General features: G+C 35.4%; 3 protein-coding genes across 6 annotated transcripts; 2 read left to right on the top strand and 1 right to left on the bottom strand.

Moving 5' to 3' along the window:
- Positions 1 to 1,207: 1,207 nt before the first annotated feature.
- LOC123875105 (TRAF3-interacting protein 1) lies at positions 1,208 to 5,532 on the bottom strand. 2 transcript variants are annotated; one of them, XM_045920749.1, is made up of 6 exons: positions 4,886 to 5,529; positions 4,667 to 4,784; positions 2,883 to 3,913; positions 2,639 to 2,803; positions 2,339 to 2,550; positions 1,208 to 1,482 (listed from the first exon to the last, which is right to left on the bottom strand). In XM_045920749.1, exons 1-6 carry the CDS (start codon positions 5,018 to 5,020, stop codon positions 1,329 to 1,331), a joined length of 1,815 nt encoding a protein of 604 aa, XP_045776705.1. In that variant the 5' UTR covers positions 5,021 to 5,529; the 3' UTR covers positions 1,208 to 1,328. The 2 variants fall into 2 exon arrangements, with proteins under 2 accessions (XP_045776705.1, XP_045776706.1); XM_045920750.1 differs by having other exon boundaries at positions 1,461 to 1,482; positions 2,292 to 2,550; positions 4,886 to 5,532.
- A 748-nt stretch (positions 5,533 to 6,280) lies between these two features.
- On the top strand, positions 6,281 to 12,637 carry LOC123875106 (zinc finger protein 70-like). Its single transcript, XM_045920751.1, has 10 exons — positions 6,281 to 6,647; positions 6,739 to 7,023; positions 7,379 to 7,529; positions 8,213 to 8,319; positions 8,936 to 9,123; positions 9,621 to 9,751; positions 10,168 to 10,376; positions 10,480 to 10,641; positions 11,232 to 11,369; positions 12,069 to 12,637. The coding sequence occupies exons 1-10, from the start codon at positions 6,462 to 6,464 to the stop codon at positions 12,288 to 12,290; spliced, it is 1,779 nt and encodes a 592-aa protein (XP_045776707.1). The 5' UTR covers positions 6,281 to 6,461; the 3' UTR covers positions 12,291 to 12,637.
- Positions 7,169 to 18,866, top strand: LOC123875110 (3'(2'),5'-bisphosphate nucleotidase 1). Of its 3 annotated transcripts, XM_045920760.1 has the most exons (7): positions 7,169 to 7,172; positions 15,879 to 16,030; positions 16,168 to 16,287; positions 16,597 to 16,741; positions 16,975 to 17,079; positions 17,497 to 17,783; positions 18,509 to 18,866. In XM_045920760.1, the coding sequence occupies exons 2-7, from the start codon at positions 15,911 to 15,913 to the stop codon at positions 18,770 to 18,772; spliced, it is 1,041 nt and encodes a 346-aa protein (XP_045776716.1). In that variant the 5' UTR covers positions 7,169 to 7,172; positions 15,879 to 15,910; the 3' UTR covers positions 18,773 to 18,866. The 3 variants fall into 3 exon arrangements, with proteins under 3 accessions (XP_045776716.1, XP_045776715.1, XP_045776717.1); XM_045920759.1 differs by lacking the exon at positions 7,169 to 7,172 and having other exon boundaries at positions 15,827 to 16,030; XM_045920761.1 differs by lacking the exons at positions 7,169 to 7,172; positions 16,975 to 17,079 and having other exon boundaries at positions 15,828 to 16,030.
- Positions 18,867 to 18,881: the final 15 nt, after the last annotated feature.

The following is an 18,881-nucleotide window of genomic DNA, read 5'->3' as shown; positions in this document are numbered from 1 at the left end:
TGTAGGTAGAATTTCGTTAGTTCAAACAAGGTGTTTCTGAATTTTAGAATAGAATAAAATAGATTTTTATTCAAGTAGACTTTTACAAGTGCTTTTGAAACGTCAAAATAATTTACCACTGGTTCGGAATGCCGTTCCTGCCGAGAAGAACCAGCAAGAAACTCGGCGGTTGCTCTTTTCAACTGTTCAATTTACAATAATATGCCACATTATACAAGCAATTTTAGCTTCGCGCATTGCATCGCGAGTCAAACCCTTGCTTTTTTATCATTTACATAATCTTCGATTGTATAATTATGCTCTTTCCAAGAGTTAGTGTCTCTTAAATTTTGAATTTTCTGGATGTTCTCGAATTTCAAAGGTCTCTTTTTGAAATGAGTTACGAATCACAATGAATCAGCAATGAGGAAAACGATGCAGGGACAGAAACGTTGGTGTCACGTTAAAAGACCAAGACGACAGTCATGGCGGGATGTGTACGTCTGAAAATGGATGGGTCGTAAGTAACTCTAAAATATCAAAAAATATGGTCCTATCATAGGGGTCTATGTTGTGTTGCTCTTGTGAGACGAGCCTATGTGCATTACTCCGCCGTCGCTCATCACTTCGTAACACGCAGTTCTAGGCTGTTTAATCTGCTGTTATTTCTAAAAAGCGGGTAGGTAACTGCAAATTTTTGAGTAATCGCCAAAACGTGCGAATTTTTAAAATCAAAAAAAAATTAGAAACATGTGTTCTTAGGGTTCCGTACCCGAAAGGTGGCAACGGATTACGGAACCTACTACTACGGTACTAAGACTAGATGCGCATTAGAAGAACCAACCAGGCGGTTCTCGGCGGCCAATGGAGGGCCGACAATTCTCAGTTGAATAAAATTCACGAGTTGCTTTTAAATGGAAGTTAAAGAAAAATTCACGACAAAAAAATTGGGTGTATAGGCGCCTACTTATTATTATGTGAAAGGCAGTCAAAATTATTGTATTATATTTAGATTAGATATCAAAAATTATGTAGGCAAATTGTTCAGATGTAGCCTAAGTCACTCCTAATAACATCATCTATCAGCCAGTGAAAGTTCGTCAAAATCGATCCAGCCGTTCCGTAGCTATGGAATGTTTGTCACACCTATTGGATAAGCCTGACAGCTTGTTATCTACGGTCTTCCTAGATTCTACTCTAAGACTCTAACATTAGAAAAAAACAAGAATCTATTTTTACATTTTATTGATTGAAATGTGCAACTACAACAATGCTAATAAGTATGAATCCATTTAAACATGGTAATAATTAATATGTATTCGTAATGAAACATTTTTAGGTACTTAGTATCAAACACTCCCACTTGATAACAATTTATCGATTCGTGAAGCATTTTTGTGTATTATAATTTTGAGATCATTTATTTTATCATGTTTCTCTGCAATATCCACGTCTAACTGCTTTATCCGTGCGTAAAGTGGTAACAGATATTCCTCATTTGCACTGAAAAGAAAATACTCGTTTTATTATCATTTTAAGCATCATTATTATTTAAGATTGTGTTAAGTATAAAATATTTAGTTGTCAAAAAAATAGGCTAACATTTTGATAAAAAAAATTAAAAAAAATACTTTGGAGCCGGTTTTTTTTTTGTTTTTTTTTTATTTCTCAAATTTTTAGTGGCCCCACTGTATTAAAATATGCTATACCTATCTGGTTGAAAACCTACTGTTTACTAAATTATTACACCGATCGCGAGCAATTTACTCTTATCCATTGAGGAGTTCTATGCTCCATCTCCGAAGATATTCATCAGATCTTCACCAAACTAAAATGGGACCACTTTGGAAGTATGGCCTACCAACCAAAAAAAAAAAAAAATCAAAATCGGTTCATTGGCGGAGTAATCGCGTAACAAAAAAAACATACAGTCGAATAGAGAACCTCCACCTTTTTTTGAAGTCGGTTTAAACACATTTCATGAACACGACTTAACCAACCACCTTCGTGTACCTACCTACTTTGCACTTTGTGCAATATTATGCAATCCCGGACCCCAACCCCGACAGTTTATTAACTGTGAATAAAATAACACGCTACTGGCTCATCATTAGCGAAACAACACCAGATGCCGTGCAGTGTTGTGTTGTTTTTATCCTCATCAGCGAAAGTACGTTCTATATCATTTGGATCAGGTGGATGGGTGGTCGTATTTGGTTGGATTTGAGTTACGTTGAGCGGCGTTTTTAACCGACTTCAAAAAGGAGGAGGTTTTCAATTCATCGGAATCTTTTTTTTTTGAAACTACCTACTATGTTAATATTTGAAACAAGCATTTTTTACAAATAATATCACCAACACTTTTTGTTTTAACAATTCTTTGGAGGCGTATTCATAGGTTGTTATCCATTGATGTAGTTCCTGGCGCATAACTTCAACATCTTCCTGAATGTGATCTAACAATTTTCCCAGAGGATTAGCTACTCGCGACAACGCCTGTACATTAAACCTTATTTGTTCTATTTCTTGATTCAACACATCTCTCGCTTTTTGAGCTCCGAATTGCCACTCCTGCGAAAAGTCATAGTAAAAAATTTGTAAATTATACAGAAATATTTAGTACCTAGCTATGTAAATGTTTAGATAGGTAGGTACTTACAACTTCGGTTTTCCCTGCAGCTTGGGTAAATTCTTTTTGTGCATCTAAAATTTGTTGCACTAAATGGCCATGTTGATCAGATGATGCCTGTAGATCAGCACTTTCATCTTGTGTATTTTTTAAAGTATCTGTATCATCTATTATTACAATAGTAGGTTCATCTTCCTGTAACTCAAAATGTATACTTTACAATCTATGTATACCCATGTCTGAAATATAACAACAAATTATCGCTAACTCATACCTCTTCATTAACTGTTTTTTCTGCTATTATATTTACTTTTCCACTGACAAGATTTTCAGCATTTGATATAATGCTATCATGCTTTTCTCGAAATCTCGGTGCACCTGGTCTTGATGAAGATGGCCTGACACTTGTTGGTCTTTTTACATACTTTGTAGTATCTGAGATTTTTGTTTCATATGGATGTTCAATGTTTTGGCCATCAACATTGTTTTTTTCAGCTATTTTCTCAACGTTTTCAGCTTCAGTTCTTTTTGGGGATGCGAGGCCCTCATTTTTATTGCTTAAAACAGTGTTTTCTTCTTTACTTTCATTTTTATTTTCCTGGTGTTCTGATTCTAATTCATCACCATTATTAGTGCTTAAATTATTATCCTCAATTATATTATTTTCAATTTTAAATGGCTCTTCATTATTATCGTTAAGTCTTGGAGTTTCTTGAAGTGGTGAATATTCTTTATTAATAGAATTATTGGGATCAGCATTTATTTCTGGCGTTACACCTGTATCATGAGGGATATCAAACGCTGCTGATTTAAAATTTTGATCGAGTGGTGGTCCCAAATTTTCATTATTTGGCGAAATTTCGTCATCTGGACTCTTAATTAGTTTGTTTGTATCATTTATTTGTTTTACTTTTTCTGAAACCTTTTTGGGCGCTACTATCGTCTTAGGCGTTAGCGATGATTTTTTTGGATGCGGCTCTTTTTTAACATTAGTAACTTCTCGTTGTTTGACTTTGGTAACATTATTATCACTCTTCACGATCTTTATTGATTTATCGCTACTCCTGGAGTTTAACTTTCTTGTGTCTGTACTTTTTTTAACAGGACTTGTTGCATTTCTGACTTTTTTGTCATTTGATCCATTCAATTTCACAGATTCTTTATACAGCTTTACAGCTTCATCTGAGGATAGGTTATTATCTAAAGCAAGAGCAAGGCATTGTAACATTTCATTCGTTTTTTCTGGCTCCTGACCTGCTATTATTTTTGATGGTTTTATAGACAAAGGTTGTCCTGTTGTAGTACCTGTAATATTATCAAGACTAGTAGGTAAATAATTGATACCCGCGACTTCGTCCGCGTTGATACTCTCTGTTTTGGATTTTCTGACATAAATTTCGTCATAATCGACAGATTGGCCGTGGAAAGGTAACTCGAAAGACAGACACAATTACCCATTTTGTATCATTAGTATGAATTTAATTTGTCCTAAAGAAAATAAAAAGTATAGTAAGAATATGTTGACTCAAATAAGGAAAAAACCCTTAAAATGGGTAAATAGCCGAACTGGAGAAAGGAAATACTTCGATTGGTAGGACTACTGTCAGGAGGCCAAATATTTTTAGGGAGGCCAATAATTAACTATTACGAGAAAATAGCGCACAGGCAAAAATAATTGTTTGAATTTTTCTGTTATGAAATTCTTAAATTAACTAGTTACTAGCCCGGAGTTAGGAAGTTGATGGTGATTCACTCCGTGCCCCGAAGAGCACGTAAAGCCGTCGGTCCTGCGCCTGATCTTTCTCCGGTTGTGCCGGATTTCCGTCTCATCGGGCTATGACAGTGAGAGAATAAAGAGTGCACGTGTGTTTGCGCACACACTTGTGCAGTATAATATCTCCCGTGCAGTTGACTAATCTCCATGGAGATGGGCCGCCGCCGTGGCAGAAATTCGGGAGGAAATTACTACTTTTATGAGTTTTTCTAACTAGCTATTTCTAAACTAGAATCTAAAAATAAGAAAATACTTATTAAATAGGTAGGTACTTAAGTACTCACTTAGGACTGTTATTATTTTGTTGAGAAATAATATTTTACTTTCTCTATCTTTTACATTGTCAGAAATCAACTCTTCCTCTTCAAATAAACCACTAAAAAATCCTGTCGATTTCAATACCTAGAACAAATAGGTAGGTACTACCTAGTACACTTCACTCGATATTAATTATAATTATTACTTTATTTATACAATCTTTTTTTTAATCAATGTGCACATACCGATGTTATAATATCATGAAGAAATCTAAATGGTGGTTTCTTCAGCAACTTATCTGTAAGAGGTGGACGTTTTACGTATTTGCCGAGTGATACTTGTGTGGCTTTTACAACATCTGAATTCATCTCCTTTTCCATTGTACATATTTAATTTTAGATGCTAAAAGTTGTTTTCGTGGAATTGGCAATAAATAAAAGATTTTTTGTTGAAAGAAGCATAGTAGCTCAATGGTGATCTTTTTGTTTTCTGACAGTATGAATGATAAGTTTGTTTACATTCATGGAATTTCATTTGTTACCATAGCGACGGCAAATAGGTCATGTGAACGGTTCCATGAATTTTAGTTGGTTTGTTCCGATAATACGTCTTAGTTCACTCTGACGCGGTGGACCACAGTTCACAATTCACTCAGTGACGTGGATCAAATTGAAGTTCAAACCTTGGTTCAGTAAATCGTAAATCACCTTCTCTGTTTTGCGACTTGATAATGATATCTAGGTAAAACTTGGTAGGGACGTAGTTAGGTGCATGCAGCTACATACATTTGAGGTCGTTTGAGATTTAAGATGGGTAGTCTACATACATAGTTTGCACTGGGATACAAGTTACAACCTTGGTAGTTACAACGGCAAGACCCATTTTTTATTTTTAAATTTGCCGCCATTTCTTTATAGATAATTTTTTTTTTTTTCTCTCTCGTCTGGCTTTTACAATGATTAGCCAATGTCAAGTTTGTAGTTATTTGTAACAAGTTAGTTAAATTATACAAGTATGGACCCCGTCTGTGCCGGCGCTCGCCGACATACGCACTGCACCCCCTTAGAGCGCTTTCCAGTCAGTTTTAACAAAAAAAACACTCCAAAAAGTCACATCACGCGCGCCAGCAAACGCCACCACAGACGAAGTCCTATAGATAAATTAGAACCACTAAGAGAAGTCAAATGCATGCCATGTGCTAACGTAGTAATTACATAGGTACTCTTTGATGTGCTATTGAGAATTCAGATGGTCGTGCTTCATGCTCAAGACTCAAAAGGGTTAAAATCCAGAGCCGTAAAACTTTTTAAAAAAATGGTAATGCCTACCTTTCTAATCTTTTTCACTGCTCTGAACATGAACGTATTATATCTCTATGGCTCTGAATACCAGTGTTTTAGCCGTATTGCTATAAAAAAAAAAAAGTTGGTGCGAAAAAATATCGAACATATTATTATCGACAGGTATTTATCAGGGTACCTGCATTGAACACAGCTATTTATTATACGGATGTAATGCAGATATTTGTTCTGAGACGTAGGTCTGTACAAAAATCATTTGTACCCATGTACCTAATGCTTCAATGCCGCCAACATTATGACAGAAATGCAGTACTGCCAACATAAACAAGAACAGGCTAATCAAGAAGCCATGTCAGCAAAATGTAAAACTTTGTTTTTTTTTATTATCCAGTAGATCCACATCGTAGTACTAATATTGCGCCTGAGTGAAAGTAATATCAATATAATTGTGAGTTCCCTTGCAAAATTAAACTAAATCTCTAAAAAAGGAGTAAGCGAAATTGTAAATGTGTTTGCTATAATGCCTCCCAAACTTAAAAGACGGGGACGGCCATCAGGTCTTAAAAACAAAAAGAAAATTAAGACTGAAGATGATTCTGAAATGTGTGTTTTTTGCAAGCAAACTTACGAATCTGCCAAGGCCTTCAAAGAACACCTGCAATTTTGCGAACAGTCGCAATTGCATGGTAACGATTATCAAGATAAGGTATGACCAGTTTCATTTGTTCATAATTTCCATAACTTTGCATCTATTTTATTGTAAGTTAACCCATGAGTATACAGCCTTCTTTTTTCAGAGCTACAATTGTAACGAGTGCAATAAAAAGTTTAAACTACAGATAAACTTTAAAAAGCATCTTAAAAATGAACATTCAAAATCTCCAGGCAGTATCAAATGCCAACAGTGCAATGTTGTTTGCCCAGACAGTGAAGTGTTGGCCCAACATGTAGCACTGATTCATCAGAGAGAGGTATTTGAATGTGAGCATTGTGGTACATCATTTGTAAGACGCTCACATGTCTCCAGGCACAAGTTGCAGAAAGGTTGCGATGGTAAAACTGTTAATTCATTCCCGTGTGAAGTAAGTGTTTAATAATACTTATTAAAAGATTTAAATTGACTTATTTTTATTCATAACTAGATGATGCCCGTGACTTCATCCATGTCGACTTAGGTTTTTAAAAATCTGGTGGGAACTCTTCGATTTTCTGTACCAAGAGTAGGTATCCTGTCTTTGCCTGGGATGCAAGCTATCTCTATCAATTTCATCAAAATCCGCTTAATGGATGGGCTGTGAAAAGCTAGCAGACAGACACACTCCTAATATCAACTATAATATTAGGTGATATTAGTATAGATTAAAATAATATTTCTCTTATAATGAAACTAGAATTAAAAATTATAATAGAATTTATTTTTCTAAATTACACTTGCAGATTTGTGATGCTGTATTCACAAGGAAAGATAACTTGATGGTACATCTGCGATTGCAGCATATAGCCAAGTACAGTTATAGCTGTAAACATTGTGAATATCACACCAGAAACTTTTCCAAGTTAATTCTTCACACACAGAGGTTACATATGAGTAAGATTAAGCTTTATATTATAACTTATTAGTAAATACAGTCCAAATCTATTATAAAACAGTGTCACTACTAACTACTATTATTAGTAACTAAACTGATTAAACTATTTATTAGCAAAAACACCTAGTAGTATTTTTATTCTACATTAATGATAAATAAAAGATCTTTTAAGTTATCTATCTAGTTATTGGGCCAAAATCTTAGCTAAAGAAGACTTCATCCATGTGTAGGATTTTAAGTCCCATGAGAGATCGTTGATTTAGCGGGATAAAAGTCTTAGATCTAGATAAATAGATTCTGGGTGTTCATCTTCAGGGTGTTAGCTGCCTCTGTAATATTTCGTCAACATTAGTTCAGGGGTTGTTCACTTTCATAGTTTTATATTATTAGTATATCTAGAAACAAACATTGTCCATATGCAACACAAAATTATTATTTTTTTACTCACAACACACTGCAGTGGCCTATACCTTAAAACATCAATTATAAAAATGAACCAGTCGTAGATGCATTTGATGATTCAAAAGTACTTGTAAAAGTTTATTTGACTAAAAAATCTTTCTATTTCTATTTCACAAACACAACCAATACATACATAAAAATTAACAATACAAAACATATCTGTTCCTTCTCCATTTCATATTGATATCCTAATTTAAATTACCTTAAACTCTTTTTTTAGAGAATCGTAATCTTGAATGTGATCACTGTGGAAAAGTGACCGGCTCTCGGGCAGCTATGACCAAACATTTGGAGATACACGGCGAGAAGAAATTCGCATGTGATGTGGTGAGCTATGGCAGTCTCAGGTTTTAGTTTTTATGTAACCATAAGTTGAATATTTTAACATTTCATGTGGACATTGAAAACTGTCCTATGCCAGTAGTTATTCATTTAAGATAGCAGCCCACAAGGTATTGTGGGCTGCAAAGCTGACCATTACCATGCAACCATGCTCTGTTGATAATATTATTTATGCCATTAATTTGTGCCAAAGTAAAAAAATAATGTATTATCTTCTCACTGGCTGCTACTTGGAGCATCAACATTTTTGTAAGTAATTTATTTCTTTTAGTTTAAAGTAAAAAATTATAACTTGTAACTAATAACTATAATATACACTAATGTTATAAAGGCGTAAGTTTGTGTGTGTGTATGTGTGTATGTTTTTACTCTTTCACGCAAAAACTACTGGACGGATTTGGCTCTTTTGAGGGAAGAAAGATTATACCCTGTATTAACACAAAGGCTACTTTTTATCCCGGAAAATCAATGATGGATTGTTAAAAAACCTATATCCGCGCGAACGAAGTCGCGGGCATCAGCTAGTAATAAATGATTTTCAAGTGGCATTTGACTGATACGAGTCATTGTTTTTCTTTACGCATTATACCTTGGTGTGCAGTGCGGCTACCAGACGTACACCATCGAGGTGATGCGGCGCCACGTGCTGACGCACGTGCCCGACAAGCCGCACAAGTGCCCGCTGTGCGAGCGCTCCTACATACAGAAGGTGCAGCTGCAGCGCCACATGAAGGCGCACGCCGGCCACTGCTGCGCCGTCTGCGGCGCCTCCTTCAAGACGGAGCCCAAGTATGATATTAATGCTTACCCCAATCAGACACCTCCACTTCTGCCGTCCTATATTTTAATATTTTTGTGATGTAACCACAAATTGACGGTTTTCGGAGTTTTGCCTGTACTTGTGCTATAAGACCTACCTATTTGCCAATTTTCATGATTCTAAGTCACCGGGAAGTACCCTATAGGTATAGGTTCTTGAGACGCGACAGACAGACAGACAACAAAGTGATCCTATAAGGGTTCCGTTTTTTCTTTTGAGGCACTTAACCCTAAATTCGTAGGATTTTTTAATACTCACTCTACTTTTACTTCTTATTTGTTTATTGGCTAAATTCGCCAATCACCTGAGATGATATCAACAATGAATCTGAATAGGGAGGGTAAATGGTATGGACACAAATGCAGTTGTTTGTTGGACATTTTGTCATAGTGTATAACTCGAAACTGAGATATGGAATAGATTTGCAGGTACATATTATTATAATATTCAGTGCAATAATTTACAGATTGCTCATTCATCAAAGTAAACACAAGGGTGAAACAATGATGTCCTGTCCATTTGAGAAGTGCCCTTTTTATCAAAAGGAGTTCAAGGGCTTAGAAAGTCTTGAAGACCATATAAAAAAACATTATAAACGTAAGTTCCTTTAAATAACATAATAATAGGTTAATTTTATATTTATGATATTAATTTAATACTTGTGATAATTTCTTTTTATGATACTACTACTACTCTTTTTCTTGATACTTGTACTAAAAAGAAATTTAGTACACTTAAGCTAGTATTTATTCTGTTTACCGTTTTTATTAAGCTTTTACTGATGCTAGGCTGTTGTTATGGTAATCTTTCATCATATATGCCACTTCCACATCTAGTAGACTATTGTTAACAGATGTTTTCATGTAATAGGATCTTAAATTAATTTACATGCTAGGAATAGTCGAGCTTATCACTTATCAGGTTTACAATATTATTATGTAGATTGTATCCAAATCCAAATCTCCAAACACTTGTGTTTTGCTGCCTAGCAATGATCTTACTGTTTGTGGCAGCGTACGAGTGTGAGTTATGCAAAAAGAGCTTCAACAACGAGGCGAACATGCGCCGGCACCTGTCGACGCACGCGCTGGAGAAGCCGCGCCGCTGCATGTACTGCTTGACGGCGCGCGCCTACGTGCGCGGCGAGCACCTCATCCGCCACGTGCGCAAGTCGCATCCGCGGGTGTTCCTCGAGCGCCTGCAGCACGTGCGCCGCGTCCTGGTGAGCACACTGCGTGACGTCATGCTCCACTGCGGGTCGGGGTGCAGGAGCACAGCTACGTGTCTCTGTGTGCCCTGTGTAAAGCGTGTGTTGTCCCCTGCAGGGCAACGTGGTGGGCGTGGAGCGCGTGCGCAAGTCGGAGATCGAGTCCATCCTGAACGTGCTGGACGCTGAGTCGGAGCGCATCCTCAGCGGCTGTGCCGAGGGCGTGCTGTACGGCGGCCTGCAGGAGCTCTCGCCGGCAGAGCTCGAGGCTGCCAAAGAGGTTAGGTCATTTGAATAAATCTATGACACACAATATACTCATTACAATCATCTTCTTCTTCTTCTTCTTCTTCTCTCTCTGGGCTGGTTTCCGCACTTAAACGTTTCCGTCTGTTGTGCGTGTGTTGCCCCTCCCCGCCGAAGTCTTCACTCCAGCCATCCAAGCTCGCTCCAGAAGCCAAGTAGACCGCCCAGGTTGCCGAGGACATTATTACAATCATATTTAAAAAAATGTTTACAAAAAATAAAATAACAGAAGCGTTCATTAAAAATACAATTAAATGGCATCCACCAGCGGCGGGGCAAGACCTGCACTTTTGGTGGTCAGGGCTTCAGAATAAGGAACCTCATAATGTGTGCCGTCTGAAGTATTGCCTGCTATATCCTACCCAAGATCCAACAGTTAATAATAGTTTCTTGAGATATTAGTCGCAACTATTTGCAAAAAAAAACCATTATCATTATAATAAATATTGTTATACTGAGTATTGGATGAGATACATATGGCAAATATACAATATACAAATATCTTAATAATATACATCAGTATTTCATAGTGGGCACTTGATATTATTGTTTTTGTTTTTCTAGGAAGAAAAGGAAGAGGAAGAAGATTCCCCATTAATGTCTGAAGAAGAACTGGCCAAAAGTCTGAAGAAGCTTTTGTCACAACTTATAGACAAGGAGATGCTTGAATGCTTTGGATGGCCTGATGAAAGTATTGATGTGGTATGTCACAAATTTATAATATTGAGAATATTCATTTTTGAATATCAGTGCAGATCTAGATTTTTTAGGGTTCCGTATGTACGAGTGAAAAACAGTAACCCCTATATGATCACTTGTGTGTTTGTCACAGCTAAATTACAAAGAATCAATGAGACCTATTAAGTTGGGTGTACATATTAATTTTTGGGACACAAAGATGGATGCTTAATCGTAAATAATCGAATTTTGAATATGCACTTTGGGGGCCAATTCAAAAATATAATATAGTATAGAATATAAGAAAAATATAGTAATATATGAAATAAAAGTGTTGGTTGTAAGATTATTAAATACATATATATGTACTTTTAAATTTATTTAAGAAACATGTTGAAAATTGACTTAACCCCCCCCCCCCCCCCCCCCCCCCGTTTATCTCCGAAACTACTAAGCCTTTGAAATTTTTAAAAAATACACGAAATATTCCTTTACTTATAAATTACGTAAAAACATCAGAAGTCTTCAACTAATATGGTAAATCTCTCAATATTATGCGAGTTCTACTCACAATTGTCCAGTTTTTATTTAATTCCTACCGAGAAGAACCAGTTAGAAACTCGGCGGTGGCTCTTTTCAAATGTTCAATTTACTGATGATACTCGTATAAGGCATTCATATTAGTATTGATCATGTAGTATATACGTTATTGAATTATTATAGGTCCTCGAGAGAGTGATCGAGAATTGCGGAGCGCGCGCCGCCGACCGCGACAAGTGGACCAACGTGCAGCGCCTGCGCGAGAACGCCAAGCATCTGTTCCTGTACGTCATCGAAGACAAGAACATAGCGCGCATGATGGACACGCACACCATCGACCAGATCATCAAGCACATCCTGCACCAGGTCTCCGAGAGCGACGACGAGGCTGCGCCGGACACCTAGCATTCCTCAATACCGAACACGGAACAGAACCGAACTGCAATCTGAACAACCACCGGTTCAAACTCCACACGTTGCACTACTGTCGTACCTACTCCTAGCACAAGCTATACGCTTAATTGAAGGGGAAAGGGGAATTGCTGCCATTGGCGCAATTAAAATACCATAAGCCTACGTTGTCATATTAGTTTACAAATTGCGAAAAATCAAATTAAATTTCAATATCGCGGGCAGACCCGTCTCATGCCCCTTAAATAAGTCCGGTTTGGTACTATTTACATTAGCCAAGTAAGTAGTAAGGAATATATTATTTTAATTATGAAATCAATTAAAATATATACTTACATACTGGAGAAATTTATGTACATTATTTTATATTGTACTAGATGATGCCCGCGACTTCGTCCGCGTGGATTTAGGTTTTTTGAAATCCCGTGGGAACTCTTTGATTTTACGGGATAAAAAGTAGCCTATGTGCTAATCCTGGATATTGTCTACCTCCATTCCAAATTTCAGCCAAATTCGTTCAGTAGTTTTTGCGTGAAGGAGAAACAAACATACACACACACACACACGCGCACGCACGCACACACACACATACACATACAAACTTTCGCCTTTATAAGATTAGTGTGATTGGTAAATTTATTTTTAGGATCGTTAAATAATGTGGTTATTATTATGTGAATGATAATGATAACTGGTAATTATTATTAACAGTTCCATTACATTAGTCAGTAAGGGATATATTGTAATCGTCAGATCAATTAAATATACCTATTTACATTATATACATTATGTACATTATATTAGGGAGAATATTATGTACATTATTAATTTAAGTGGTATTGGTGAACTTATATTTAAGATCGTAAAATATTGTGGTTTAGGTGTATTATTATGTTAGTGATAATGATAACTTGATAGTAATAAATAATTGCGCCCATACAAGGCATAAAAAAGTAAAATATTGGCGTTTCGTGTACAAAAGATTTCCTGCGGCAGGATTGGTCCTTAATTCCATAGGAGGATACAGGGATGGATTTAAGAAGTCATCAAGACTATTGAATATTGATGTGTTTTTATGTCTTGATATCTACCTATAATACACAAGTAAAGCTACTAGGCCAAGTTTGGCATCATTTTAGTATAAATCAAGGATGCTGATTATAGAATTACTAGATGATGCCCGTGACTTTGGCTGTGTGGATTTAGGTATTCAAATACTCAGTGGAAACTCTTTGATTTCCCAGGATAAATTGTAGCCTATATGTTAATTATTCACGGTATAAGTTATCTCGATATCGATCAGTTTAGCTGTTGTGGTGTGAAGGAAATTAAAGATCCTTTTCACATTTATAATATTTTAAGAATTATATTGACACTATTTATAATAGAAAAGCATGCTGGAGTCCTAAACACCAACTCTGCTAAAGGAAATTTTTTTTTTCTCGAAACGTTATAAGTATAAATTGTCTTACAGTTCCACTTCGAACTAAGTTTAATCATAATGCAAAGCTTTGACCACATAATTTGCTCTTTTTTGTTGTGGTTTAGTTATTAAAAATCAGTTTTTTTTTATATAACGGAAAGTGAATTTACATTAGAGTGCCTTAAAGCGTAAATGTTTATAGTAAAATTATGATGGTTTATATTATTTATTTTGTGTAAGTTTTTTAGGTTATAAAATATTTCAAGATTATTAGTTTTATGACATGTTAAATCATTAATCTTTGTTAAATGTTATATTTCAATAGAAATATAATATTATTTAGATAGTACACTATCTACGGCGTACCATACAAAGAGACACAGATTTTTGTGCCGATTGAAGCGCCCCACCGAGCGTACCGAGAATTAAATTGACACTTTTTGTCAAACGGTCCTTGTATAATGTCTCATCACTAGCTTAGTAGAGTACGCTCACGTCATGACACTCGCTGCTGCTAATAGCGCAAAAATCGTAGTCAAGGTACTTCAAAAACACGTCGTCAATCGCACATCTAGCGTACTATGTAAATAGTATTATATCTATGTGTATTTCCTATAGTCTAGGATCATAGACTTATTGAATTATAAAAGATACAGTTTAATATTATCAGTTATTGATTTACTTATATATATGTTAATATGATAGTTGACAATAAAATACTTTTGAGGATGGATTCAAGTTTTATTGGCCTAACATTTTATTATGTCCTTAATTTCTAAATATTACTGGTATCTTGTTTGGGCTCATTGCATTGGTTTGATCTCAATGAGTACCTAGTTGCCAGTTAGCATACAGATATTGACCAGGGTCTAGAGATGAGAGGAAGGTAATCACTGGACATTAATTTAAACAACAAGCCACTGAGATTGTGTTTGAATTCGTTTTTGGTAGACAGATAACTAACTACTGAACTGAACCATAGATATTTAAAAGTATCAGGAATAGGCAATTTACAGGATTTCTGGTTTATCTTGTACATTGCTCATGCAAAAATGTTATAATTGAATAGCAACCAGAAACACGTAAATTTTTGCTTGAGTCAAGCATTTTGACCGTTTACAAAGTTCCCTTGATGCTTGAGACAATCATTTACGTCATTGATGCCGCTTGACCGTCTCGAACGCTCTTTATATCTACTTATAATACCTATAAACGTCATACCTAAATGGCACAACAGATGCAAAACAGTTCTCTAGATATCTCAGTGGAGATCCTTGCAAGTTGCAAGAAACCTCGTCTAGGTATGGACGGTATCACGACTCTTGGACCGATGATTTATGATTAGTATTTTTTTTTCAAAATATAAAGGAAAAATCACATTTACCATAATTATTAAATAATGTTCGACTCATTGTCATTGACTCGCAGGTTGCTCCTGAGTCTTATCCTATATTTTCTGTTGAGTTAAGAAGCGGCGATGGCTAGCTTAGTGGTTAGCACGTCGGCCTTCTTTTTGGGAGGTTGTTCGATTGCCGGGGACACACCTTTAACTTTTCGGAATGATGTGCGTTTTTTTAAGCAATTAAATATCCATTGAAGGAAAACATCGTGAGGAAACTTGCACGCGTGATAGTTTTCCATAATGTTCTCAAAGGTGTGTGCTGTCTTCCAAACCGCACTGGGCCAGCGTGGCAGACTGTGGCCTAAACCCTTCTCATGAGAGGAAACCCCTGACCCGTGCTCAGAGTGTGCCGGTGATGATGATGATGATGAGAGTTTGAGCTGTGCGTTGATAGACTAGTCAGTCAGTCACATTTTCCTTCTTCATATTATTTAGATTAATTTTTGCAGGTGATTGATTTTTTTATAATCTTAATGCCATTATTTCCATTCAGCCGGCGTCGTCGGCGTCGATTTATTCAACACGCTACAATGTTACCCGTGACCCCATGACGACCATATGTAAACTGTAAAGTCTGTCTACGGTATCACTGTGTCCACAGATTAGATCGTGATATTACTAGTCTGTGTACCAAACAAAATACCAAAAAAAAAAAATGTCAATGTCACAGACCACAGACCAATAACTTAAATTCAATGTTATTTCTTATAATTTAATTTTTGTTAAACTTCAAAGCAAAAAAGATTTTATTTTTGAGATATTTCTTTTCAATTATTTTTAAAAATAAAAATGTCCACCACTGTGCCACTGATTGTAAGACTTTTGGCTTCTTCGGTATCCGTTGCCGGCAGAGCTGGGAAAATAGTGAGAGATGTTATGAGTAAGGGAGAGCTTGGTATAGTTGAAAAGGTTATAATATATTTAATTTGTTTCAGTTTTCTCCAAAAAAATAATAATTTAAATATTATTGAATGCACCACATATCTATGAATGCACCGCATTCAATGCGGTGTTCCTAAGAAGTATTAAAGTTATAGTAATTTCAGGGTAAAGATGATTATCAGACTGAAGCGGATAGGTCAGCACAGAGATGCATCATAGCCTCTCTCTCTGCTCAATACCCTAAAGTTAACATTATTGGAGAAGAGGACAGTCCAGAAGATGAGGTATGAAATTTTTATTCTTCCCTATAAATATTTGACTCGGTCACACATGGGAGACACATTACTAGTGCCTCCCATGACAAAGACAAATGTTAATAGTCTTTATATTAATGATTATGTACTAAAATATTTATGTATTATTAACTTTGTTTTGAGTCCTGTTATCATGTTATATTTTATTATTGTAACAAGAGCACTGACATGCTTTCTGTATTCATTGACCTTCTAATATGACCTTAGATTTGTAGTTTCAATTAAATGAACAATGAAAACTAGATGAATTGTTAACAAAAAAAAAACAATTACTTTCAGGGTGAGGTCTCAAGTGAATGGCTTGTGGTAGATGCTGACAAGGAAATCTTGTCTATAGAGTGTCCATCATTTCTACAAAATGTGAAAGAAGAGGACATCGTCATTTGGGTTGATCCTTTAGATGGAACGTCAGAATATACTCAAGGTTTATAGAATATAATCATCTATATATATACATTCTCTTCAAGTCTTTAATGATCATTGATTTAATATCAATTTGTATTTTCCTATTCTGTCAGTTTGTCAATTACATTTTCTGCATAATTACTTAATTTTTAAAAATATGCTGTGTGTGGAAAATCAAAACAATTTATAAATCATCACATATTTAAAATAAAGTGATTACACACTTGTAAGTGTGCTTCTAAAATATTTTAGGTGCCCTTATGTTGAAGAGAGATCCGTGGGAAAGATGGAAAATGTATTTCACTCATCCAATTATAAGTATCAAGTGGTATTTAAGTTTACTACAGTCACACTATGGTAAATGGAAAATTTGATGTAGTGTATGTAGGTAGTTCTGTTTGGGTTTAAATAAAATAACAATCACCTTTCTATTTGTATTAAAACATTTTATTATAACAAAATCATTATAAATAGTAAAATGAACGTAATAAAACAATTGTATTGTTGTACAATATTAATTGGTGCATGCATCACAGGTGGCTTTTTAAATGTTTTTTGTAAATGCCTATTCATATAGGAAATTCCTTATATTATTAATGTCAAACAAATTTATATAAAATAATAACCTGCAAGAATATGTACAGTTTTTTAAATTGCAGTTTTCTTGTCTTCAGAGTTCACTAAGATGACTAGTATCAGTTGTGATATATTATGCATGCTACATGAAACTATAAGCTTTAAAATTAAATTAATCAAAACTCTATATTGTTCCAGGGTTTCTTGAACATGTAACAGTTTTAATCGGAATATCAGTTAATGAAAAACCAGTCGCTGGTGTCATACATCAGCCATATTTTAAGACTTTGGTTGATGGAGAGAAAAAGATTGGGAGAACTATCTGGGGTCTGCAGGAGGTTGGCGTGGGGGGCTACACACCTGCCCCACCACCTGACTCGCTTGTTATCACAACTACAAGGAGTCACTCCAACCCAATAGTAGAAAAAGCATTGCAAGTCATGAATGCAACTCAAATACTGAGGGTTGGTGGTGCTGGCTATAAGGTATTTAGTTTTTAGCTGGCTAAGGTGTTGTGAAAACCCTCGCAGCGTTAGTTTCAAGTTTGCGTAAAGAATTATCTAACTTCTATTTACTTATTTTGTTATACACCCATAATTGACATTCAAAAAAATTTAGATTATTTTAACAGTTTAATTAACAAGGAAGACTGAGGTTCTTGACCTCGTTCTGTGACGCGCGACACTGCAGTTTTTCGTGTGCCTCAAATTCTACCGTTAGAAAACAGATATTTGGCAACTTGGTTCTACACTAATCTCAAAACCTAATTGATAAATCAAATTAATCAAAGAATTAGTGCTATCCTTTTCAAAATGTTCATTCCTGTGGAAAAGGATAGCAAAACTGTCTTCCTATTTCTGAAATGTGGTTAAAGTCAAAAAGTTGTTTTTATGACTCACCAGGTTACCAATAAAATAATAATGGGAATTTTTAAAAACTGATACTTTGTAGGTGCACTAAAATCTAACTATTTTTTTTTTTAGAAACATCTGTTTCTGAAAATTCTCACGCTTTTTGGCGATAATTCAGAAACAACTTTTTACAGTTAACCGTTTTTTAGAACTAGAATGGCAGAATAGTTTATGCCTTTTAAATCAAGTGATGTGTTTACACATCTTAATAGGTGCCATTAATAAATATATAGTATTAATTAAAAATTTACTGTAGTAAAATTGGAATGCAGATTTTATTATACATAATTTGATTGTAGGTTTTACAGTTATTGGAAGGAGTAGCATCCATTTATGTGTTCGCTAGTCCAGGCTGTAAAAAATGGGACACGTGTGCACCAGAAGCTGTTCTAAATGCAGCAGGTGGAAAACTTACGGACATTCTAGGAAATTATTATAAATATGGAGCTTCAGAAACAAGGCCCAACAAAACAGGAGTGCTCGCTGCCGTCAATAACGACCTCCACACGTATGCACTAAATAAAATACCTCAGGAATTAAAAGAGAAACTAGCCAATAAGTAAATAATTAATTTAATATACACTGCACATACAGAGATTATTGCTAGCTGCAAATAAAACTGAAGTAATAATATATTACAAATAACTACTTATTTTTTTTAGTATCTGTTTA

This window comes from Maniola jurtina, chromosome 19 (assembly GCF_905333055.1).
Source record: "Maniola jurtina chromosome 19, ilManJurt1.1, whole genome shotgun sequence".
In the NCBI taxonomy this organism is placed as follows: Eukaryota; Metazoa; Arthropoda; class Insecta; order Lepidoptera; family Nymphalidae; genus Maniola; species Maniola jurtina.
This window is presented reverse-complemented; position numbering and strand designations above follow the sequence as displayed.

What these genes read in the sequence shown, in the direction of transcription:
- LOC123875110 (XM_045920760.1), top strand. Translation starts at nt 15,911, where the DNA reads ATGTCCACCACTGTGCCACTGATTGTAAGACTTTTGGCTTCTTCGGTA. An exon ending in AGCTTGGTATAGTTGAAAAG is followed by an intron (nt 16,031 to 16,167) that starts GTTATAATATAT and finishes TAGTAATTTCAG; the next exon opens with GGTAAAGATGATTATCAGAC. An exon ending in TTGGTGGTGCTGGCTATAAG is followed by an intron (nt 17,784 to 18,508) that starts GTATTTAGTTTT and finishes ATTTGATTGTAG; the next exon opens with GTTTTACAGTTATTGGAAGG.
- LOC123875105 (XM_045920749.1), bottom strand. Translation starts at nt 5,020, where the DNA reads ATGGAAAAGGAGATGAATTCAGATGTTGTAAAAGCCACACAAGTATCA. An exon ending in CAAAATAATAACAGTCCTAA is followed by an intron (nt 3,914 to 4,666) that starts GTGAGTACTTAA and finishes ATAATATTACAG; the next exon opens with GTACTACAACAGGACAACCT. An exon ending in CTGCAGGGAAAACCGAAGTT is followed by an intron (nt 2,551 to 2,638) that starts GTAAGTACCTAC and finishes GACTTTTCGCAG; the next exon opens with GAGTGGCAATTCGGAGCTCA.
- LOC123875106 (XM_045920751.1), top strand. Translation starts at nt 6,462, where the DNA reads ATGCCTCCCAAACTTAAAAGACGGGGACGGCCATCAGGTCTTAAAAAC. An exon ending in AGAAATTCGCATGTGATGTG is followed by an intron (nt 8,320 to 8,935) that starts GTGAGCTATGGC and finishes CTTGGTGTGCAG; the next exon opens with TGCGGCTACCAGACGTACAC. An exon ending in AGCTCGAGGCTGCCAAAGAG is followed by an intron (nt 10,642 to 11,231) that starts GTTAGGTCATTT and finishes TTGTTTTTCTAG; the next exon opens with GAAGAAAAGGAAGAGGAAGA.